The sequence below is a fragment of the Rousettus aegyptiacus genome, unplaced genomic scaffold (genome assembly GCF_014176215.1).
Source record: "Rousettus aegyptiacus isolate mRouAeg1 unplaced genomic scaffold, mRouAeg1.p scaffold_m13_p_3, whole genome shotgun sequence".
Taxonomy (NCBI): domain Eukaryota; kingdom Metazoa; phylum Chordata; class Mammalia; order Chiroptera; family Pteropodidae; genus Rousettus; species Rousettus aegyptiacus.
Genome location: NW_023416306.1, coordinates 35,025,130 through 35,046,687, shown reverse-complemented (window position 1 = coordinate 35,046,687; position 21,558 = coordinate 35,025,130). Strand labels below are relative to the sequence as shown.

General features: G+C 36.3%; 1 protein-coding gene across 7 annotated transcripts in view; it reads right to left on the bottom strand.

Annotated features, from left to right (window-relative positions):
- Positions 1–6,995: 6,995 nt before the first annotated feature.
- Positions 6,996–21,558, bottom strand: part of FRMD3 (FERM domain containing 3) — a 274,804-nt gene continuing 260,241 nt past the window's right edge. For 6 of the 7 annotated variants that reach the window (XM_036218191.1, XM_036218185.1, XM_036218186.1 and 3 more), the window contains one exon: positions 11,620–12,258. In XM_036218191.1, the coding sequence (XP_036074084.1) occupies positions 11,660–12,258 (599 nt within the window). In that variant the 3' untranslated portion in view covers positions 11,620–11,659. Of the gene's footprint in view, positions 7,220–11,619; positions 12,259–21,558 lie in introns of those variants that run through there. The other variant, XM_036218188.1, reaches the window with a different exon arrangement.

Here is a 21,558-nt window from a genome sequence, read left to right as displayed (position 1 = left end):
TCTTCAAGATTGATTTGGCTAGTCTGTGTTACTTGCATTTTCATGTGAAATTTCTGCAAAACAGCTGGGATTTTGATAAGCATTGCCTTGCTGTGGAAATCAATTTGAGGAGTATTGTCATCTTAACAATACTAAATCTTTTAATTCAGGAACATGGGGTGTCTTTCCATTTATCTAGGTCTTTAATTTCCTTCAATGACATTTACATTGTTTAATCATACAAATCTATACATCTTTTGTTAAATTTATTGTAGAGTGTTTTATTGTTTCTGATATATCTATTGTAAATAAAATTTTCTTAATTTCATTTCTAGATTGTGCATTGCTAGTATATAGACCCTCTATCCTGAAACCTTAACTCATTTATTAGCCTCAGGTTTTGTTTTTTTTTTTTAATGTATTCTGGAGAATTTTCTATATAAAAGATCATGTCATTGGAGAATAGAAATAGTTTTCTTTCCTTGCAGTTTATATGTATGTTATTTTATTTCCTTCCTAATTACCCAGGATAGAACCTAGTACAATATTGATTAGAAGGGACAAAAGAAGACATTTTTATTCCTGATCTTTGAAAGTTTTCAGGTTTTACCCATTAATTATGATGTTAACGGCGGGTTTTTTCTTAGATGCTCTTCACAAAGCTGAAGAAATTTCTTTCTTTTGCTACTTTGTTCAGTGTTTCTATCATGAAAAGAAGTTGGATTTTCATATATCAAATCAACACTATATTCCTGGGCTAGATCCCACTTGGCCATAGTGTATAACCCTTTTTATAAATGTAAGTTTGCTTACATTTTATTGAGGATTTTTGCATCTATATTCATGAGCAATGTTTGCCTATAGATTTCTTGTGATATCTTTATCTGTTTTGGTATCAGAGCAATGAACTGGAAACTGTTCCTTCCTCGTATATTTTTTGCAAATATTCTTTAAAATATTTTTCAATCACAGTTGACATACAATATTAGTTTCAAGTATACAACATAGTGATTAGACTCACAAAGTGATCGCCTCAATAAGTCTAGTACCCATCTGAGTCCATAAATAGTTGTTATGGTATTATTGACTATATTCCCTATGCTGTACTTTACATCCTTGTGACTGTTTTTACAACTGGAAATTCACACATCTTAATACCTTCTCTTTGTACCCATCCCCCAAACCCCCTTCCATCTGGCAATCATCAGTTTGTTCTCTGCATCTGTGAGTTTCTTTCTGTTTTATTTGTTCATTGTGTTTTTCAGATTCTGCATGTAAGGAAAATAAAATGTAATATTTGTCTTTCTCCATCTGACTGACTTAGCATAATACCCTCTAGGTCCATTCATGTTGTCACAAATGGCAAGACTTCACTTGTTTTTTTATGGCTGAGTAATATTACATTATATATATGTACCACATCTTTATCCATTCATCTATCAGTGACACTTAGGTTCTTTCATATTTTGGCTATTGTAAATAATGTTTTAATGAAAATAGGGATGCATATGTCTTTTTGAATTAGTATTTTAGGTTTCTTCAGATAAATACTCAGAAGTAGAATTGCTGGGTCCTTTGTCTCTTGTTTTAAAGTCTATTTTGCCTTTTTATTATCATACTTTTTATCTTTTTCTTCAAGAAGTCCCTTTAACATTTCTTGTAATACTGGTTTGGTGGTGATGAACTTCTTTAGCTTTTTCTTATCTGGGAAGCCCTTTATCTGTCCTTTAATTCTAAGTGATAGCCTTGCTGGGTGGCATAATGTTGGTTGTACTTTCTTGGTTTTCATCACTTTGATTATTTAATGTTAATGCCTTCTGACCTGCAAAGTTTCTGTTGAGAGTTTAGCTGGCAGTCGTATGGGAATTCTCTTGTAGTTAAATGTTTTTTCTTGCTGCTTTTAAGATGCTCTTTTTGTCTTTAACCTTTGGTGTTTATGATGTCTCGGTGTGGGCCTCTTTGGGTGCTACTTGTTTGGGATATCCTGTGCTTCCTGGGCTTGTATATCTGTTTTCTTTGCCAGGTTAGGGGAAGTTTTCTGTCATTATTTCTTCGAAAAATTTTTCAATTGTTGTCTCTTCTCTTTCTAGTACCCCTATGATGCAAATGTTAGTACGCTTGATGTCTCAGAGGCACCTTAAACTGTTTTTTAATTATTTTTTCTTGTTGCTGTTCTGATTAGTTGTTTTCAGCTACTTCGTGTTCCAAATCACTGATTCACTTCTCTGCTTCATCTAATTTACTGATTCCCTCTAACAGTCTTCATTTTAGTTATTGTATTCTTCATTTCTGACTGGTTCTTTCTTGTTTTCTTTTCCATCTCTATGTTTTCTATCTCCATTTTTATGTTTTCTATCTCTGTTATAGTTCTCGCTGAGTTCATCTACTCTTCATCTAAGTTCATTGAGTATCTTAAAATCAGTGTTTTGAACTCTGTAGCTGATAGGTTGCTGATCTATTTTTTTTTTTAGCTGTTTTTCTGTAGTTTTGTTCTGTTCTTTCATTTGGGACATGTTTCTTCATCTCCTCATTTTGGCTGCCTTCCTGTAGTTGTTTCTATGTATTAGGCCCAGTGGAACCATCTGTACTCAGTAGTTTTGAATGTTCACTGATTTTATTTCTGCCTGGTCAAGTCTTCTGTTGAATCCCTCAAGTGACTTTTTCAATTTAGTTATTGAATTCTTCAGTTCCAAAATTCCTCTTTAGTTTTTTCATAGTTTCTATCTCTTTGTTGATAGTCTCCTTTTGTTTATGCATCATTTTCCTGATATCTCTGCTCTCTTTTTATTGATGAGTACCTTTATGATGGTTATTTTGAATTTTTGTCTTGTGATTCATATACCTCTGTTTCTCTAGCACTGGTATCTGGAGATTTCATTTGTCCTTTGATTGGGCCATATTTCCTTGTTCCTTTGTGTGCCTTTTTATCTTCTGTTGGGTTTCAACATTTGTAAAATCTTCCACCTTTTCCAGTCTTTGCAGTTTCATTTTGTACAGGGAGGACTTTCTCCAGTCAGCCTGGAGATTCTGGAGACCTCTCAAGCACTTTCTGGAATGTGTCCTTTCCGGGCTTGCCTGTGTAATTGCCTAATTAAAGATTCCCAATTTCTACTCAGGAGCTCCCCACTGATGTCTTTCTCTTGTACTGCAGCCTCTCTGGTACTACAGTAGGCTGTAGTACTGTGCTCTGGTGCACACTGATTGCCTTTGTTCTTAGCTGCCCCTAGCTTGGTGCCTTGTTCCTGTCAGCAGTTAGATTCAGGCAAGACAGAAACCAGGCCCTTTGGCAGTCTTTGGAAAAGTAAGAACATTGGACTTATGTTCCATTCTTCTTCCCTTCCCCAGAAAGAAGTCAGGCGTTGGGAGTTTTCTCCCAGTTGTGCCTGCTGTACTGGAGGGAGGGGCTCTGGGAAGTGAGTGCCACAAATTTTCCTACTGAGCTTCATTGCAGTCGACTTCATTTTCGCCTAGGATGTAGGGAGTTTTTAACTGGTTTCTGCATTTCTCAGGGGCAATTGGTCCATGTATTGCCATTAAGTCAGTATCTCCATGGGAAAGGAGAGCCTGGAGTTTCCTATACCACCATGTTACTCCATCATTCATCCTTGTTAGATTCTTCTTAGACTCAGCTTGTATCTCCACCTCAGGCAGCTGCACTGTTAAACCATTGCCACTAATTGTTTTCGAGAAGTGCCCTCGGAAAGCTAGGAGCACAGGAAGCTCTGAATAATGTCAGGTACAGAGAAGTCTGAGAGGGAGGCTTTCAGGGAGCTGCTATACAGGTCACACTATAACAAGTCTCTGAGGATGAGGCTGTTAGGGAACTCCAAACCATGCTGTCCCCTCCGGTGGCTACGGTGCTGTCATACTTCACAGCTATCATGGTTGTCAGATTGTTGGTTTTCAAGGGTATTTCAGGGCCGATGAGAGGAAGGTGGGAATAGGGCAAGTTAAAATTGCACGAAGCTCAGTGATCTTACCAGGCAGGTTTTCCTTGATAAATTTTCTTCGTTATTTGCAAGCCTTTGGTTAATTTTCAAAATTCTGGAAAAGTTGATTTTTATAATTTTCGATATTGTTCTCATTGGTTTTATGGAGGAATGGATTATCAGAGATCTTCAACATTCAGAAGTGCTTCTCTGTGAAATACAATTTTAATAATGTATCAATTAGCTATTCTTTCAATTATTGAAGCAAAGAATTGGTAATGACCTGACATGACCTGCAAAATGATTTGTCACATCGTCATTAAGATTAGTTTCTCAGTTACACAGAATTATACCAAAAATCCTTTACCAAATCTTAGATGTGGAATTTTAATTTTCATCTATTCTCTTTCACTTATAAGTACCTTGTTTAACCCAATGTAATCACTAAAGTTTTAGAAAATCAAATTAGCAAAAAAGTCCTTCACTTCTTATCTTCATGAATAAAGGAAATCTTTTCTATAAGATAGACTCTTATCATTCAGACGGTTTTAAATTCTTCAAAGAAAGGAAAATTAGCCATATGCATTTAGATTTCACACTTAAATCTTCATTTCTGATCATCAAAGTATTCACTTCCAATATTCCCACCCTCCATTCTTTTAACTCAGTCAGGGTCAGTGACATAATTTGTAGGACGTAGTGCAAAATGAAAATGTGGAGCTCCTTGTTCAAAATACAAAGGAAAATTGCAGTTAAAGGTACTAAAATATAAAGATTTTTCTTTTAAAAATATTTTATTATAAAACAAAGCGATAATGGTTATACATGAGTAACATTTGTTATAACATGTAGTGTTACAAATTGCAAAAAAACAATATTTTGGTGTCATAATTTTGTATAATACAAATAATACATTATTATATTAATATATATATATCTTGATAAAAATTTTTAAGGCTCATTTTTCAAGGTTCACTTTTCAGCAAATTCGTTTATAAGGCCACCAAAATGTATTTTAGCTTAATTTTAGATTGATATAATTAAAAGTAACATAAATCACTTTCGATAAATGCAAGATCACAAATAGTTTTTGATAATTTTTAACTTTAAGAAGGATCTTTTTGTTGATGCAGCTGTACTGTCCTTTCTGGGGCACCTAGTAACTTGAATAGTAGAGAGAGTGGTGACCACAAAGGACTTGGAAATTGCCCAGTTAAGACTTTCTTGCTCAAGTAACAGTGTAATGTGGGTTTGGTTTAGGGTGACGTAGGGGGTGCTCTGCTCCACACGGTCATTAAGGACCTAAGTTGCTGGTAGCTCTAATATCCTCCACTGGTGGCTTCAAGGTCTTTGCAAGTATTGACATCTAGTGGCAAATGGAGGCGAACACCTAGTCCAGAGCTTAGATCACTTCTTATTCAATTCCAATGGCTAACACTCACAAATAGTGCCATACCTAAGTACATGAGGGCCAGGAAGTATAGTTTAATTCTGTGCACAGGATGAAGAGAAAATGGTTTTTAGATCCCCTTCCAGCCTCTGCCCCAAGAAAGTTTCAAAAATGGGAGATTTGGAGTAAAAATGTGTATAACATGTCCCCAGATCTTCCAAGACAAGTCTGTTAGGGCTGATTGCCCTGAGAGGCTGCTTTCCAGCTGTGATTCCTTGTACTCATTGATGGTGTTGGGTTCATATTACAGCTTATGCTCTGGGAAGAGCATGAATAGTGCATCCAGCATCAAACAAGTGCCAAACTGACTGACACGTCTCATGATAAATGATCAAGCTGGCTTTTGCACAACTCTGTCTTAGGTGTACTTAGTGTGAATCAGGTGCTCACAGTTAAGCTGCTCATCACCATTCTGTAAGTGCAGATCAGAAATGTCAGATTCAGCACTGTGGAGGCAGAAGCAACATTGAGATCATTCCAACTCTCTACTTGCTTCACATTAAACAAATTCAACATTATAAATGGTAAACTAAGTATGTACCATTAAATAAATAGTCAATGTCAGAAGCCTCATTTAAAATCTGTAATCTGTAGTGCCACACCAAAATACGTTATAATTTTGGTGAATTTTAATTTGGTCTTGTTGGCAAGTAGGAGAACGATGATGATAGTGCAGTAATATTTCTGTATTTCATCTTGTCAATATTTTAGAGAAGCAAGCTTGAATAATTGTTGAAAGAGGGCATCTAGCTGATTGGACAAAAGTCTTATGGCTTTTGTCTGGAACGGTCCTAGTTGTCACCTGTTGCTGTGACAATCATTAAAAACACCCCCTTTCTCTCTCAAAAGACTCCTTGTTTGGACAATTACATAGTAACCCTGTCACCAGGAATCAGTACCTTTACATGGCCACTGTTCAGGGTCTCGTTTGCAACTCTGCAGAACCAGATGCTCAGGGATGTCAGGACCCTCCGACTGATTCAGGATGAAAGCTGATTCTTACCCAGGAGGCAACAGGAGACTGATGCTTAAACCAGAACATTTAGTTTCTAACTTAGAAAGAATGTAACTGCCAAGCAGAGTGAAAAGTAATTTTGGTTTGTTAGTTTGTTCTTTCCCTTGAAGAATAGTCTCTTTGGAAAATTAAAAATCCTTGTAACTATCAAAATCATAATTTTTATGGATGAAGAGATTCAAAGTGATCAGTGTTAGCTGGAGAAGCTGCTGTAATTTGCAAGACATGTTTCAATACTTGGTACCCATGCAAAGTGTATCCTTTGTCCTACTAAGGGTTTTCCTTTACAACCATTGTGACCTTGGTTCTCTTTCCTAAGGTATTTGGGGGAAGCATCAGCTACAGGTAAAGATCAGGGAGGTTTGATTCCACTAAATCCTCTGTTCTTTATTAATATTAAGCCCCAGTTTCCCTCACCTATTAGTAAGTCCTGTCAGGGCTAGGGGCAGTGGCAGATATCTGCTGATTCCTGAGGTTCAGCCAGGGGAAACCTTCTCCACTCCTTCCTTGGCCACATTGAAGGTCACAGAGATCCTAACTATTCTCGAGTGTACTTAGTGTGAATCTTGCCCCTCCCATTATCACCCCAGTTCCAAATATACAGTAGACACAATGACCAGAAGAGGATTAAAATCAGTTTTATTAGTGGATTGGAGAACACAGCTGGGATCTGAGGCCCAAGTGAGGCTTCTTTCGTCCTCTCTGAAGTGACGGTGGCTGAGCCCACTGTGCAGGGCTCGCTAGACTTACCCACCCCATCACAGACTGAGGCTGGAATGTGCAGAGCCGAGTTCTGTCTGGGCCCGCCATGGGCAGATCCTGCTGGGTCTGTTTACTGCATGTAGACTGGAAGCCCAAAAGCAGGTCCGAGAGAAAGAGAGAGAGAAGCAGGAGGACAAGTAAGCGGGGACTTTTAGTACATTATCTTCACCCAGTAGAGAAAGATGGCCCAAAGAATCTCAAATTCATCAACCACAACCATCCCAAGGTCATCTCAGAGGTAGAGCCTTCTCCCTAGTACTTTCCTTCCGAGCTGGAGTTAGTTAAGAGATCGCTCCACTATTTGGCTGAGCAAGGTTTAGGCAGGAGTCTGGGCCACCTGGTAAGTGGCCAAGGGCCATTTTTTGTGAGCCTTACAGTCTGCAGATACCAACCCAAATAAAGGTGCTGGCTAGAACTGCTGGAGTTGGGACTCTAGGTTCATGTCACCTCATGCCTAAATACTAACCACTGGATTCCTTTTCTTGCCTATACTTTAGAGCCTGGACCTCTGAGGACTGCTGCGTAAGAACTTGACAGACTTCTCCCATCTCCCACCCCCCAACAGTGGGCGAAATGGATGAAGGTGGTCAAAAGGAACACACTTTCAATTGTAAGATAATTTCTGGGGATGTCATGTATAAGCAGTGTGACTGTAGTTAGGAACATTGTATCGTATATCTGAAAGTCGCTAAGAGGTCTTAAAAGTTCCCATCACAAAAAAAATGTGACTGTGAGGTGTTGGGTTTTGCTAAACTTACTGTAGTAATCATTTTGCAGTATATACATACATCATCAAATCATTTTGTTGCACACTTTAAAGTAATACAATATGTCAATAGTGTCTTGATAAAACTGAAAAAAAGAACTTGACAGGCTTAAGGGCCCACCACAGCTGGAGTGCAATTTGACTGGACACATATGGGTTTTTTTTTTTTTTAGTAAAGAGAGGCCCTTTTGCTTCCTTCAGAGTAACACCTTATGATTTAACTGTCAGGTATAGAGTTGTTAGTTTTGTGACAAAGCAAACGGCCATGCTGAATGGGGGGGAAGACTGAGGTAGAATAGTAAGATGCTTTCAGGGCCCCAGAATAGGCAGAAGTTTAATGGCAAGCGTTACAGAGTTGAGTCTGATGTAGCTCTTTCTAGTACAGGAAGGCACCCTTTTCTGGCCAGAAGCAATGACACACTAATTTCTAGCACTCTGAAATCCTTCCTCCTACCTGTCATGCAGAACACTTTTTTCTATGCTTTTTATTTCTCTAAGTGCCATAAAAATAGACCAAAGATGTATCTCATGTTTGGGTGCATTTCCAGCACACTCAGTATTCCTGGTCTTAGCCTGGGTGACTTCTGTAAAAGATTACTCCTATCAATCACCTGTGATTATTGTTTTCATACTATCACCAGTCAAGGGTGATCACATTTCATAGTCCTAGATGGCACCTTTCTGTAATTTCCAAAAGGCTATTTATACAACTTTGCTTTGAATAAAACTAAATGATTGCAGAAACATTTTTCCCCAGAGTACTTTTATTAGGGATTCCTGCCACCATATTAACATATAAAACAATCTGTTGACATAGAAATGCAAATTTCACTATACAAAGATAAGGCTCCAATCATAGGTAACATGGCCCCCATTTCTCTAGTATTTCAATGAAATCAATTCATTGTGAAATCTTCCCAGAGTTGATTTTATAAATATTAGACAAGCCACAAAATATATTCAAATACATAACATTTTACAGTATGTTCCAAGCAGAGACACAAACACAGTACTTTACCTACTTTTTTTTATGATCCAACTTGCATTAGCACTAAAGACAAGATTGTGTGTGTATATGTATTTGCCATATATATATATATATATAGATGTATATAAAACCACAAATGTACACACAGTGGTTTTCATGGAAAACTGGAACCTTTGAGACTGGGTAATATCCACCAAGATATCTGAGGGGAAAAGAATAACATGTCACAAATTCCTCAATTGGGGAAAAGCAAACACAACTGTGTATGAAGAGCATATCAGTTGTGTGTATACAAATACACACATATATACAGATTCATATATAAACACGTGTATACCAATAATATGGAATATACATATACTCACACACTTGCTTTGAACTCTGTACCTCACTATATTACATACCCTCCACCCTGGAAGCAGTCTTTTCCTCATTTGACTCAGGCATCTGGTAACTGTCTTCTTCAAACTAAAAAGGCTCTGATTCTATCCCGACAAAATGGCATTTCAGGATCCCACTTTTTGGTGGCTATTGTTTAAATTCAGCAGACCCTCTCCTGTCAACAACTTCACTTAAAAACATTTCTATTCAACAGTGAAGTTTTTGCCCAAGAGAAGTTACCTGGAAATGTTAAAAATAACATATTTGTTACTACTTAATATAAATCTGCTTGGTTGGACTATGTGTGATACTTATCCTGTCAGTATTTTTCAAATGTTTTATGATGGGCAATATATTACTCCCATAATTTAGAAATATTATTTAATATTTTTAAAGGATGAGGGCTAGATGATTTGTCATGGTTAGAACTTCAAAGAAAATTATACGTAGCATAATTGGAAGACTATCACAGACTACACTGGAGGGCCCTTATATCAGAAAGTATGACTTTGAAGTCACATAATAAAAGGGAAAAAAGAAGTTCAATTTCAAAGCTGGCCATATGCAAACTTCCAAAATAAGCTCTAGAAAATATATTTGTATATTATCAAATTTTAGGGTATTAAACATTCTTAATTAAAAAGCAAAATAAATCACTAAAAGCATGTGAAAAAGAACACCTACAAACTTAATAGCAAATGTATATTATAGTTTGCTCAACTGAAGTCTTCATGCACTGACTTTTAAAGCTTATTTTCAAAATTAAATATTTAATAAAGCACTCAGAGCCCCATGAATAAGTAGGGCTGGAATGGTCAATTTGGAAATTCTGCTAATGACAGAGCTAGAGTGTCTGTTAGAGTTACAGATTACAGGTAGCCCAATGTAATCCCAATGTTCCTTGTCAAAACTCCATACTCTTTCCTTTCTGTCATAGATTTAATAGTATGAAGGAATGTAATAGAACATTTGTCCCTTCTACTGAGTCACTTCACTGCTTCACCCGAGCTGAAATGGTATATCACCTAACGATTCCCCTCCACTTTCTTAATGGGAGCCCCAATTGTGAATTGAGTTAAGATCTTAAGGAAACCAGGAAAGGAAGGAGTATAATGACCATCACAAAAGATCATCAGCATTATCAAAAAACAAAATCCATTCTCTCCCTATCTTCCTCTTTCTACCTCTCGTACACACACTTCTTTTGAAGTTTCTTCCACAGACTCTGTGAATGCCATGAGGGACCAAAAATGTGACTTAAAATTTCTCCACTTTTCTTTAGAACCACTTAAATATATTCATGTCAACTTGGACAGCAAGTGCTGCACTGTTCTTTACATCATCCAATACCTTGCACCATCATAACTTCCATTAAATACATCATTTTCCTCTCACCACTTACCTACCAGCCTCGTCAAAATTCTTATTGCTATTTGCCATTTGTTCAGTTCCCATCTGCTTCCACTCTTGGGTTAATGTACAATAACATGCAATTAACTGGCATATCTTTTAACTTTTTTCCTTTAAAGTTTCACTTTCTTTTAAAATTGTTCTGCTTCTCCAGCCAAAATATATGGACAGAATGCAAATGAAAGTAACAAGTCATTTTGTCCAAATACTTTGAAAAATGGACCACCCTGTGTCCACTTGATGGTCAGTTTCTACATCCTCTAGTTTCTTTATCTGTTTTAGGAGCTTATTTACTACAGTGTCTTTCTATCTATCTTCTACCTCATATGCAGGTAACATAACCAAAAACATTTTTTTAAAAACAAACCAGTGCCAAAACATTAAAAAATTACTGACATACCTTTTGTGCATTCATCTTACAATCTGTACACTTAAATAACTCCAGGAGGCTTTTTTTTTTTTTTGCTAAAAATTTACCAAAATATTCTGAACACATAAAAATATTTTTAAAAAAACAAAAACAAAAACCCAGCATAAATTTAGTTGTATAGGCATTGGTTAGAGGACATTATTTTCACTAAGGATTATATTCAAAAACTTTCTCAGATTTTTACTAAAATTCTGAACCTTATAGATTGTAATGGTGCTAATTATTAAAAAAAGGGAAATCTAATTCAGCTCAAGGTATTATGTATTATGATATAATAAAGAGTATATCTCTGATATAATAAAAAATAAACATATTTTTGGTTATTTAAAGGCCATCTTCCTGACCTATAACTAAAATTATTTGATTTAAACTTATTTAAGTACAGTGAATTAAGGAAAGCTAACTTAAAGGTTTGAACAATCAGTCTTGAGTAAGAAACACTATTGACGGCCCCATGACTATTCAGAACCAGACATTTGCTTAAAAACAAAAAAACAAACAAAAAAAACTTGTATTGAATATAGCCCTTAGTCATATGAGATATGAACTTTACGAGCAACCCAGCATGTAGAGAATGAGAGTTACTTTGCCAGCCACCCACTCCTTGAGAGGACAGTAATATTCATAGTGAAACTGCTCAAACTCTGGCGTCTGTCGGATTTCACATAAGAAGGAGAGATCAATACCTGACTCCAAAAGGAGGAGGAGCAGGGGGAATACAAAGAGCAGCAGCCCCAGGCCCACCACAAGGAGCCTGGAAAAGCTCTTGACCAGTGGGTTCACCCGAATATGGCTGCTCAGAATGTCATAGCTCCAGGACAAAGCTCGGTGAGCCTCCTTCAGCTCCTCTTCTTCGGCCATCAAAAAGGCATTTTCATCTGCTTCCAGTTCTTCAAATGAATCTGTGTCTTCTCTTTCCAACTCAAGCCTAGATGGACAGTCAAAGAGCATGTCAATCTCATCATCATCAACTGGGGTGGGGAGCAGGCTGGCACTTGGGTTGTACGCCAGTTCAGAGATAGTTAAAGGTTCTTCTTTTATTTTATCTTCCTCTTCACTTGGGGGTTCTTCATGCTCCCGCACTTCCTTCACCGGCGAGCTAGAGATCAAGGGGGCAGAAATGTCATCTTCTTTGGGCAATGGAATACCTGTAAAGAGACATTTTTTTTTTTTAGTTTTAAATTTCAGGTTTTTCTTGTCTACAAAGATCTGTAAATGAAAACAAACCAGGAAGAAAAAAAAAGTGGAATTCAAGGATTATGTGGAATTGTTCTGTGGAAGCCTGTCTTTTAACAGTCATTTTCTTAACAGACTCTATATCATAAGTTCTAAGGTTAATATGCTAAACCCAAAATAACCCACACACCTGAAATGGGTGGTAATATTTACAACATATATGTGTACAATTATTATCTGGAAACCTTCAGCCTTGGCCATAGCAAGAATAAAATGACAATAGATCACTATTATGTTATAATTTTGAAAGTTTTTTAGAAGTCAGAACTCAAGTATTGTAAAATTATAGAATCTACTATCTAATGATAATCATTTTAGGTCATATATTATTTTCTAGTATTCAGTCTAGGCAAAATTTTGTGGCTTCTTGTTTTATGTGATTGCAAAAATGTGCACAAACCTGCATCTTGCTCCTTTACCATTTTAACTTAGGCATTTTCTATGTCAACGTAAACTCCCATTAGCATTTATAATGGTTGCCAAATTTTCTATTAATACAGAATTAGTTGCCATTGGCAAACATTTAGATTGCTTCACAATTGTAAAAAAAAAAAAAAAAAAAATTCTGTAAGAGACAGCTTTACATATAAAGCCTCTTTCTCCCTCTTGTTTTTTAGTTAATTTTCCATAGATAGATGCCCAAAAGGAAAACTGCTTCATCAAATGGTATAAGTATTCTTTTTTAAAGATTTTTTAAATTAAAATATAGCTTTTATACGATATTATATTAGTTTCAGGTATACACTATAGTTATTCAACATTTATATGCCTAATGATGTGATCACCATATGTCCAGCAACCATTTGACACCATACAATGCTGTTACAATATTATGGACTATATTCCCTATGCTATACATCATTTCCCTATGACTTATTTGTTTTATACCTGGAAATTTCAACCCCTTATTCCCCTTTACCTCCCTCCCTTTTTTTGATTTTTTTTTCTTCAGATTTTCAAGTCTTTAGCTGTAGGACTTCTGTTCAGCTAGACTTCAGGTGATTCTCAATGATGGTTGTTCTGTAGTTTAGTTGTAATTTTGATGTAGTTGTGAGAGGAGGCAAAAACAGTGATTACCTACTCCACCATCTTGACTAGAATCCCGAGTATTATTAAAGTTTATGGGACAAAAGGTATATCTCAACCCCTCATTTTACGATGGGAAATCCAGTTACAAACTGTCAGGCTGCAGGTCAGCTCTCCTAATTTTGAGTCTTGGGTGCTTAGTGGGAAATTAAGGATCAAAAAAGTATTTTCCAGGATGGCTCTATAATACCAAATTGGTAACCATGTACATGAGGTAATTGTAAACCAGCTTTTGGATGAATACATTTCAGGATTTCTCCAAGATGTGCAGAAAGTAAAGTCACCAAGATCTCGGACATATAGGTCATTCATGACTTCATTCCCTCTTACAAGAACGAGTAACAAGAATTCATGGACAGGACACCCTGGGAGAATCCTAGAACACAGGAGGTGGCATCTCCCACACCACAAATATCAAGGCTGACTACATTAGAAGGCTAACATGAATGGCTACATGCTAACCGCATTGCCCAACCCCTAGGCCAGTGCGGCACCACACAGAGAGGTCTCCCCTGAGCCTACAGTTCCTCTGGTGGGAAAATAGTCCAGGAGTGACAACCATGCCCCCCAGAATACCTGGAAACTGTTGCCCAGCAATGCTCAAGCTGAGAGGTGGTCAAGCAGAGCTGATCATCCCCAGAGCAAAGTAAGTAGCTCTGTTCAGTCAGGGAACTTGGGGCACAGGTCAGCTTGAGAAGTGGAGTACAAATGAAGAGCCTCAGTGGCCTTGAAGTTGTTTCTCCCACTGCACCGAGACAGGGAAACTCTTTCATAGTCTCACTCATTGCTGAACATGGCCTTCAGCCTGCCTAACAACCAGGGAACCTTGCCAGAGAACACTGGAAGCTGGCAGCCCATCCCATGGCTTTCCCTGTTTGCAGAGCAAAACCGTTGCCTCGCTTGACCAGGATAGCCGGGCAACACTCTTGCCTGATTCTAGTCCCCAAACAATGAGCTGTCACATCATGCTGCTTCGACGGGGCAGAAAAGCTAATTTATAGCTCCACCTACTGCTGGGTCCAGTACCCAGTCCTGACTGTCTAATAAGCCTGACCAGGAAATACAGGCTAACACGGAGCCCATCCTACAGCCTCAGTTGGGCAGGCAACCAAGCCAGCAGTCTTGTCTAGCTGTTCTCAGCCAGTGGCACACACACCCCCATCCATGACTTCAGAGCTTGAACTGTTGCTTCACCCCAAAATAGACTCCAATAGTAGACCCCACCTGCCCAAGGACCTTACCAGCAGACACATTCAGAAACCCCAGTTGAGCTGACTAGTGAAGAACTGTCTCTGCCAAAGCAAACCTACGAAGTCTGGAAGAGAAGACTACTAACTCACATGTGCAGATAGCAACACAAGGATTCAAGGATCATGAAAAATCAGGTAAATGAAGGAAATTAATAAATCACTAATAACTGACCCTAAAGAAATGGAGATCTATGAACTGTCAGACCGATAATTCACAATAATCCTCTTAAAGAAGCTTAGTGAACTGCAAGAACACAAGCAACTAAAAGAAATTAGGGAAACAGTGAATGAACGAAATAAGACATTCAATAAAGAAATAAAAATCATTTTGAAAAATCCTAGAGCTGAAAAATACTATAACTGAACAGAAGAATTAAATGGAGAGTTTCAAATAGTAGACTCAACCATGCAGAAGAATCAGCAAGCTGGAAGATAGGATACTTGAAATAATCCAGTCAGAGGAACAAAAAATAAAAAAGAATGAAAAAGAATAAGGTCAGAATGTAGGACTTATGGGACACAAGAAATAATATTCACATTAAGGAAATTCTACAAGGAGGAGAAAAGAACAGAGTATATTTGAAGCAATAATGGCTAAAAATTTCCCAAACCTGGGGTGAGATAATCATTCAAGAAGCCCAAAAGACCCCAATATAATGAACCCAAATAAGGCTATGATGACACACAAAATTAAAGCAGCAAGAGAAAAGAGAGAATTTATATACAAGGGAACCCCCATAAGGCTATTGATTGACAGCTTAACAGAAACTTATCAGGCCAGCAGAAACTGGGATAATATATTCAAAATATCAAAAAAAAAAAAAAACTGTCAACCAAAAATACTAACCTGGCAAAGCTGTTCTTCAGAAATGAAGGAGGGATAAAAACTTAAACAAAAGCTGAGGAAATTTATCACCCTTAGACTTGCCTTACAAGAAATGCTAAAGGAGTTCATGAATGGAAATAAAAGTATACTAATTAACATAAAAACAAAGCAATATAAAACTCACTGGTAATGGTAAAAATATAGTCAAGATTAAGATTCTATAATAAGCAACAGTGGTATGTAATTCACTTACAAACAAAGTTTAATAGTTAACAAACATAAAGGATTATTGTAGTTATGGTTATGTTTACTATTAGTTACACAATATAAAAAATATGTAAATGGTAACATCAGTAACCTAAAAGTGAAAAGCTTAGGAACTGTGTCAAAATTGCTATTAATTTAAAACAAGGCAATATAATTTTAAGATATTTTATGTAAACCCTGTGGTAACCACAAGGGAAAAACCTGTAGTAATTACGCAAACGTAATAAAGAAGTTGAAGCATATGGATACCACAAGACATCAATCAAAACACACATAAAAGACAGCAGAAATAGGAACAATGGAGCTACAAAACAGCCCCCAAAATGGCAACAGTAAGCCCTTACTTATCAATAATTACTTTAAATGCAAATAGATTAAATTCTCCAACCAAAAGACATAGAATGGATAAAGTGGCTGGATGTATACAAAAATGAGATCCAATGATACGCTGTATATTACTTTAGCCTTATAGACACACAGTGAAGGGATGGAAGAAGATACCGCAAGCAAATGGTAACCAGAAAAGCAGGGGTAGCTATACTTATATCGGACAAAACAGACTTTAAAAGTGGTAAAAAGAGATAAAGAAAGTCATTATATAATGGTAAAGGGATCCATACATCAAGAATATATAACAATTATAAATATTTATGTGCCCACATTTTAAAACCATATAGTGCAGCAGGCCTGTCAGATATAGATGACACTGAGATTTTCCTCTAGCCTGGCACACACACAGAGTAAGAAGAGTTCAGGTGGATGAGTCTTCCAGCTTATCAATAACGATGAAAGGAATCATTTCTTACAAATGTTTTTTAAAAAAGCATTTTTCCCAAGAAAAAGAAAATGGACATTTGCAAAACCTTTTATCTGACAACAGCAGAACACATACACATTCTTCTCAAGTGCATATGGAACATAGTCTAAGCTAGGACACAAAACAAGTCTTAGCAAATTTAAGATTGAAATCAACAAGGAAAACTTGAAAATTCAGGATACATGGAAATTAACGCTCTCCTGAACAACCAATGGATCAAAGAAGAACTTAAAGGGTAAATAAAATTTATCTTGAGACAAATGAAATTAGAAACACACTATTCCAAAATTTATGGGATGCAGCAAAAGCAGTTCTAAGAAGGACGCTGATAGTGATAAACACCTATATTAAGAAACAAAAAAGATCCCAAATAAAAAACCTAACTGTATGCCTTAAGGAACTAGAAAAAGATAAACAAATTGAGCCCAAAAGTAGCAGAAGGAAGGAAATAACAAAAATGAGAGCAGAATGAAATAGAGGGCAGGAAAACAATTTTAAAAATTAAGATGTGGTTCTAATCAAATAAGAGAACCCAAATCATAAATGAAAAAGGAAATATTACAACTGATACCATAGAAATACAAAGATTCACAAGAGGCTACTGCGAATAACTATACCAACAAACTGGACAACCTATAAAAATTGAAAAAAATTCTTAGAAACAAACTACTGAAACAGAAAGAAACAAAGTATGAGTAGGCCAATTATGAGTAAGAAGACTGAATCATCAAAGATCTTCCAAAGAAGGATAGCCATATCGCTTCCCTGGTGAATTTTACCAAACATTTAAAGATGAATTAACATCAATCTTTATAAATTATTCCAAAAGATCAAAGATGAGGAAATACTCCCAAACTCATTTTATGAGGCCAGCATTACCCTGATACCAAAACTAGAAAAGAACACTACCAGAAAATAAAATTACGGATCAATATCCAGGATGAATATAAATGCGAACATTATTAAAATACTAGCAAACCAAATTCAGCAGCACATAAAAATAATCATTCACCATGATCAAATGGGATTTATACCTGCGAAGCAAGGACGGTTCAACATTCACAAATAAATCAATGTCATACATCTCATTAATAGAATAAAAGGGAAAAGTCATACAATCATCTCAATAGATGCAGAAAAAACATTTGACAAAATTCAACATCTGTGACTAAAAACTCTTAACAAATTAGGCATAGAAAGAATGTACCTCAGCATAATAAAGACTATATATAATAATCCCATACCTAACATCACACTCAGTGGTGAAAGGTTGAAAGCTTTTCCTCTAAATTCAGGAACAAGATAAGGGCACTCACTCTCACCACCCCTATTCAACATATTATTGGAAGTCCTTGCCAGAGGATTTGGACAAGAAAAAGAAATAAAAGGCATCAGAATTGGAAAGAAAAAAGTAAAACTGTCTCTATTTGCAGATGACTTTTATATACAGGCACACCTTGTTTTATTGCACTTTCCTTTGTCACTCTTTACAGATAGTGCATTCTCATCCACATCAAGGCAAGACCCTCCACCAGCATAAAGATTACAACTCACTGAAGGTTCAGATGATGGCAATGAAGTATTCTTTAGTTAAGGTATGTACATTTTAGATATAATGCTATTCCCTACTTTAACAGACTATAGTATAGTGTAAACATAACCTTTATATGCACTGGGAAAACAAAAAATTCCTGTGACTCACTTTATTGCAGTGGTCTGAAACTGAACCTGCAATATCTCCAAGGCGTGCCTGCACAGAAAATCCTAAAGACTCCACCAAGACTGTTAGATCTAATCAACAAATTCAGTACAGTTGCAGGATATGAAACTGACATACAAAAATCAATAGCGTTTCTATATTCTAATGGCAAATTATCTGAAAAAGAAAGAAAACAATCTTACTTTCAATAGCATCAAAAACAGTAAAATACTTAGAAATAAACTTAACCATAGAGGTTAGAGATCTCTGAAAACTACTAAGAAAGAAATTGAAGACAACACAAATAAAGGGAAAGGTAGACTGTGTTTATACATTGGAAGAATTAATATTGTCATAATGTCAATACTACCAAAAGCCATCTATAGATTCAATGCAATCTCTTTTAAGATTCTAATGGCATTTTTTACAGAAGTAGAAGAAATGATCCTAAAATTTATATGGAACCACAAAAGACCCTGAACAGCAAAAGCATCCAGAAAAAGAAGAAAGTGGGAGGCATCACAGTTCCTGGTTTCAAACTATATCATAAAACTATAGTAATCAAAACAGTATGGTAGTGACATTAAAAACAGATAAGTAGATCAATGGAACAGAATAGAGAGCCCAGAAATAAACCCAAGCATATGGTCAACTAATATTTGACAAGAGAACCAAGAATACTCAAAGACACTCTCTTCAATAAATGGTGCTGAGAAATCTGATAGTCACCTGTAGTAAAAGGAAACTAGACCTCAGTATTACACAAAAACTAATTTGAAGTGAATTAAAGACTTAAATGTAATCCCTGAAACCATGAACTCCTAGAAGAAAACATAGGAAAAAAGCTTCTTGACATTGGTCTTGACAATGGTTTCTGGATATGACGCATAAAATACAAGCAACACAATAAAAAACAAGTGGGACTACATCAAACTAGAAAGCTTGTTCACGGCAAAAGAATCAACAAAGTGAAAAGACAACCTACAAAATGGGAAAAAATACTGGCAAACCATCTATCTAATAACAGGTTAATATCCTAAATATATGAAAAACTCATAGAACGCAATAACAACAACAAAAAATTTAGAAGTGGGCAAAAGACCTAAATAGACATTTTTTTCCAAAGAAGATATATGACCAACAGGTACATGAAGTGATACTCAACATTACCAGTCATTAGAGAAATGCAAATCAAAACCAGAATGAAATATCACCTCATGCCTGTTAAAATGGCCTTCATCAAAAAGACAAGAGTTAACAAATGCTGGCAAGAATATGGAGAAAAGGGAACTCTTGTGCACTGTTGGTAAGACTGTAAAATGATACAGCCGCTATAGAAAACAGTATGGAGGATCCTCAAAAAATTAAATAGAACTACCATATGACCCATCAATTCCGCTTCTGGGAATATATCCAAAGGAAATGAAAACACTAACTTGAAAAGATAGCTGCACCCCAATGTTCAGAGCATCACTATTTATAATAGCCAAAGTATGGAAACAAACTAAGTGTCCACTGACAGATAAATGAATAAAGAAATTGTGATACGTATACATGCACACACACATGAATACTATTCACCATAGAAAATGAGAAAATCCTGCCATTTACAATGACATGGATAGACCCTGACATTACGTGAAATAAGTCAGAGAAAGATAAATTTAAAAAATATATATGATCTCGTATGTGGAATTTAAAAAAAGAAAACAGCAAACTCATAGAAAAAGAAATCAGATTTGTAGTTATTAGAGGTAGGGAGTGTGGGGAGGAGAAGTTAGAGGAAGAGGGTTAAAAGGTACAAACTTTCAGTTACATGATAAACAATTACTAAGAATATGATGTACAACATGACTGTAACTAACACTACTGTATGATACATATGAAAGTTGAAGTAAATCCTAAGTTCTGGTCACAAGGAAGAAAATATTTTTTTTTTTGCTTATTCTTTTTATTGAATCTAAGTGAGATAATGAATGCTAATTAAAGATACTGCAGTAATCATTTCACAGTATATGTAAGCCAACCCATTATCCTGTACACCTGAAACTTATATAGTGATGTATGTTAATTATATCAATAAAACCGTGGAAGCAGGAGATATATAGGAGTGAAATGCTGGTTTTATTTTTCAAAAATCAACATATTTCCTGATAGCTCTGGTATAATAGCACTTAGCAGTCTAGATGGAAGACATAAAACATAAAAGCCATGTACAAAGGGCCAACAAGCACATGAAAAGATGCTCCACATCATTAGTCATTAGGAAAATACAAATCAAAGCCATAAAAAGATAGCATTTCACACCTACTGTTGTGGCAATAGTTTTTTTTTAAACCTAAAAATAACAAGTCTTCATAAGGATATGGAGAAACTGGAACCATTGTACACAGCTGATGGGAATTTAAAACGGTTCAACTACTGTGGAAAACATCTTGGCAGTTCTTCAAAAATCCAAACAGAACTACCATGATACAACAATTCCACTCCCAAGTATGTACTCCAAAGAACTGAAAACAGGGGATCAAACAAATACTTGTACACAGTGCTCAGAGCAGCACTACCCCACTAGTCAAAAGGTGGGAGCAACCCGAATGTCCATCAATGGATAAATAAAATGTTGTATATCCATACAATGGAGTATATTTTCAGCCATAAAAAGCAATGAATTACTGGCACATGCTACAACCTGGATGGATCTCAAAAACATATGCTAAGTGAAAGCGGACAGACACAAAAGTCATTTAACATGTTTCCATTTGTATGAAATACCCAGAGCAGGTAAATCCACAGAGACAAAGCACACTGGTGGGCGCCAGGGGCTGACAGAAGAGAGGAATGGGGAGTGACTGTTTAAGAGATGGAATTTGCTTTTGGGATGATGAAAATGTTTTGAAACTAGAGGTATGAGATGCAAAACATTGTGAATATACTAAATGCCACTGAATTTTTCATTTTAAAGTAGTTCATTTTATTTTATGTGACTGTCACCTTAGGAAAAAAAAAGTGAAAGCAAGCCATTAATTTTCTACTATGCAGTAATACTCTATGAAACCTGAAGAGAGAGAATCTGTGCATTACAGGGAAAGATGACAAGAGCTAGGACTTTTTGGAATGCACCTTTACATATCTGGTATTCCACATTCCAAGAAGGTTGATTTTATTCACCTCTCTCATAAAGCTCCCATCCCCTTTGGCTATTTTCTTTGCTCCTGTGGTCGTACACACCTCCCATGCTCCTTGTTCTAACACCATTTCCTCATACAT